This window comes from Diaphorina citri, unplaced genomic scaffold (genome assembly GCF_000475195.1).
Source record: "Diaphorina citri unplaced genomic scaffold, Diaci psyllid genome assembly version 1.1 scaffold1173, whole genome shotgun sequence".
Taxonomy (NCBI): domain Eukaryota; kingdom Metazoa; phylum Arthropoda; class Insecta; order Hemiptera; family Psyllidae; genus Diaphorina; species Diaphorina citri.
Window position 1 is genome coordinate 1,556 of NW_007378602.1, and position 2,784 is coordinate 4,339.

The 2,784-nt window shown below is 40.8% G+C and overlaps 2 protein-coding genes across 2 annotated transcripts in view; one reads left to right on the forward strand and one right to left on the reverse strand.

Moving 5' to 3' along the window:
- LOC113469647 overlaps nt 1-2,784 on the reverse strand; it is a 13,711-nt gene that overhangs the window by 1,519 nt on the left and 9,408 nt on the right. The window lies entirely within an intron of this gene.
- LOC103514577 (xenotropic and polytropic retrovirus receptor 1-like) overlaps nt 948-2,784 on the forward strand; it is a gene marked incomplete at its 5' end in the record, with an annotated part of 4,774 nt that continues 2,937 nt past the window's right edge. The window contains one exon of the mRNA XM_008479475.3: nt 948-1,120. Coding sequence (XP_008477697.1) covers nt 948-1,120 — 173 coding nt within the window. The remainder of the gene's footprint in view (nt 1,121-2,784) is intronic.

Sequence of the window (2,784 nt, forward strand, 5' to 3'; positions counted from 1 at the left end):
TGGTTGTCAAACTAAAAACATAAACGAAACTCAAATATTAGGCGAGTGAGGAAAAGTTTTCTCTCCCGCAGTCTCTGCAGCTGCACTCTGTGTATTTATGGTGATTTTAGCGATCAAAAATTGATCATATCTCAGGATCGGTTTAGATTTTCGCAAAATCCTTTCTTATTGCACACCTAGACCATAAAAGGAATATTCCTACCAAATTTCAGCTTTCTAGGTGTTGTGGTTCTAGAGATAGAGCGATCAGTGTGTGAACTATGAACTGTGAATGGATCTCGTTCTTATAATATAAGATTGGACTCTTTTTTAAATCATTCGAAATCTCGGTACATGAATAGAGAACGACAGCTTTTTAAACTTTCATCTTTCTTTTAAGTGGCAGGATTTTCCTGGAGAACCTCTTCCGCCCAACCACTGATCTTTTCTTTCACTGTGATCTCTCGACATATTTTACATGGTGAAGATATTTCCATTGTCTGCATAATACATGGTAGGTCAGCTCCCATGGCGTAGTGGTCACTGCGCTCGCCTTGCACGCGGGAGACCCGGGTTCGATTCCCGGCGGGGTCAAGAAATTTGTATCATGCAAATGATTGATTCCGTGACTGGCTCTTGCGGGGCCCACTCAGCCTCGTGAGGAAAATGAGTAGCTATGACATATAAATGCGCATAGCGACCGGTGCCAGTATGGTAGGTAAACATTGGATTTCAGGATTATTGAGATATTGGGAAAAATCCTACAGTGCTGCAGTGAGCACCAAAGTTGTGACATAATAACAGAAATAAACTGCATTTACATTACATTACATTACATAATACATGGTAGGCATTACCATGTACCTGAGTCCTATGCATTTCAATCTACAATTCTACACATTACAGGAGGTCCAGGAGTTTTTTTCCCCCTTTTTGTTTGAAATTCCCGCCTCATTATTCTCCCACAGAAAAAGACCAAAGTGTGATGGACAACCCGTTCTTCTATCCGTGGTTAGCAGCGTCTGTGATTAGCTCCATATATTCCTACATCTGGGATATCAAGATGGACTGGGGTCTGTTTGATAAGAACGCTCCCCCCGATAATCCATTCCTTAGAGAAGAGACCGTGTATTCAAGTACGGTAAGTATACACTGCAGTGGTGTTAAGATGGTCTGGGGCTGTCACAGTCATTTACCAAACTTTTAACCCAGCCAGCCTAGTTAGCTTGAAAGGTAGCGCACTGAAAGCGCTAGGTCGCGGGTTCGATTCTCTCCCGAGGCGGATTTTATCCTAAACCGATAACTTTCGTTTTCAGAACAGCTGGCTTTCTCGTTTCCTGTATTCCTTGTCTTTTCGATTTCGGGACGATAAAACCTTAGCAGTGATTCCCTCGATAAAAAAAAAAAACACACACGTCGAGTTAAAACAAAGTATTCACTCCCTTGATATCTGAAGATGGGAACAGATCTATTGGTACACCATTTGGTAATGTTAAATAATCCACAGTTCGATAATTAATAAATGACTAAGAATATACCTAATATGAAATATCTTAAGGATGGATTACTTATCTTCAAATTAAAGTTAGATTACCCATACCAAAGGTCATAATGTTATAGGGGGTGGATACGATGAGAATGTTCAGTGGTGGTAACTGGGTACATAAAGCGCAGGATAGAATTCAATGCAGGAATGAAGAAGAGACCTTTGTCCAGCAGTGGACAGATAACGGTTGTCCCTGATGATTTTCTTAAGGCTTTAATGCCAGGATTCTTACTTAACCCATAAGAGCCGAACTTTTTTGTCTCCGTTGGATCTTGCTGATATTTAACCGCTTCTAACTCCAGACCGGTACTGAGTAAACATGTCAAATAATATTGAAAATAGTAGGAAATTTTGTTTTCTAACTAATAGACAAATCTCCGATGCTCTCTGATTTGGAGTGATTGAGATATTAGCGAAAAAGAGAAAAGAGTTCGGTCAAGTTTGGTGTGACTTTAATGTAGACCTCGACTCTCATTGGTTATGTGCTCTTCAACCCAACGGGGATTCTGATGATTCAGTTCCTCCAGTCAATAACCTGCCTCGGTGGTGTGGTCAAGACGCTCGCCTGGTAATCAGGAGGGCGTGGGTTCGATCCCAGCCGAGGTATGGAATTTTATCCTCATTTATTTGAGAATTTGACCACATAATAATGGAGCTCTCGGTAGGCTTGCCAAACGTCCCGAATTTCAGGGGGTGTCTCGGCGTCCCGTTCAGTTTTTTATTTTGGGGCGTTTTGTCCCGAATTTCCGTTTTTGTCCCAGAAAAAATTCGGGACGCGTTTAACTTTAAAATTAGGTACCTCTATAAATCAGAATTTGGTCTTAACTTGTTTAAATTTGTCATGCTTTCATCAGTTTGCTCTTCCACTTTGCTAAACCTTTATAAACGAGAAAATGTTGTATTAAACCGCCTTAAACGAAAAAATGAGCTGGTCCCTTGGATTCTCGTTTATCCAGGTTCGACTGTATTTTGTTTATCTGTATTTAATAATAGGTATGGTTACATATTCACCTATCGTACGTTCTATCTGATGTGATTTCGGAATTATGTTCCAGATTCGCGATTATGTTCGCGGATTTCGCGATTATCGTTCGCGATTTCGCGAATTATGTTCGCGATTCGCCGAATATGTTCGCGGATTTCGCAATTTTGTTCCGCGATTGGCGAATTATGTTTCGCGATTTCGCGATTATGATTGCGCAGATTTTACGCGTTATGTTGCGGATTTCGCGATTATGTTCGCTGTATTTCGCGATTAT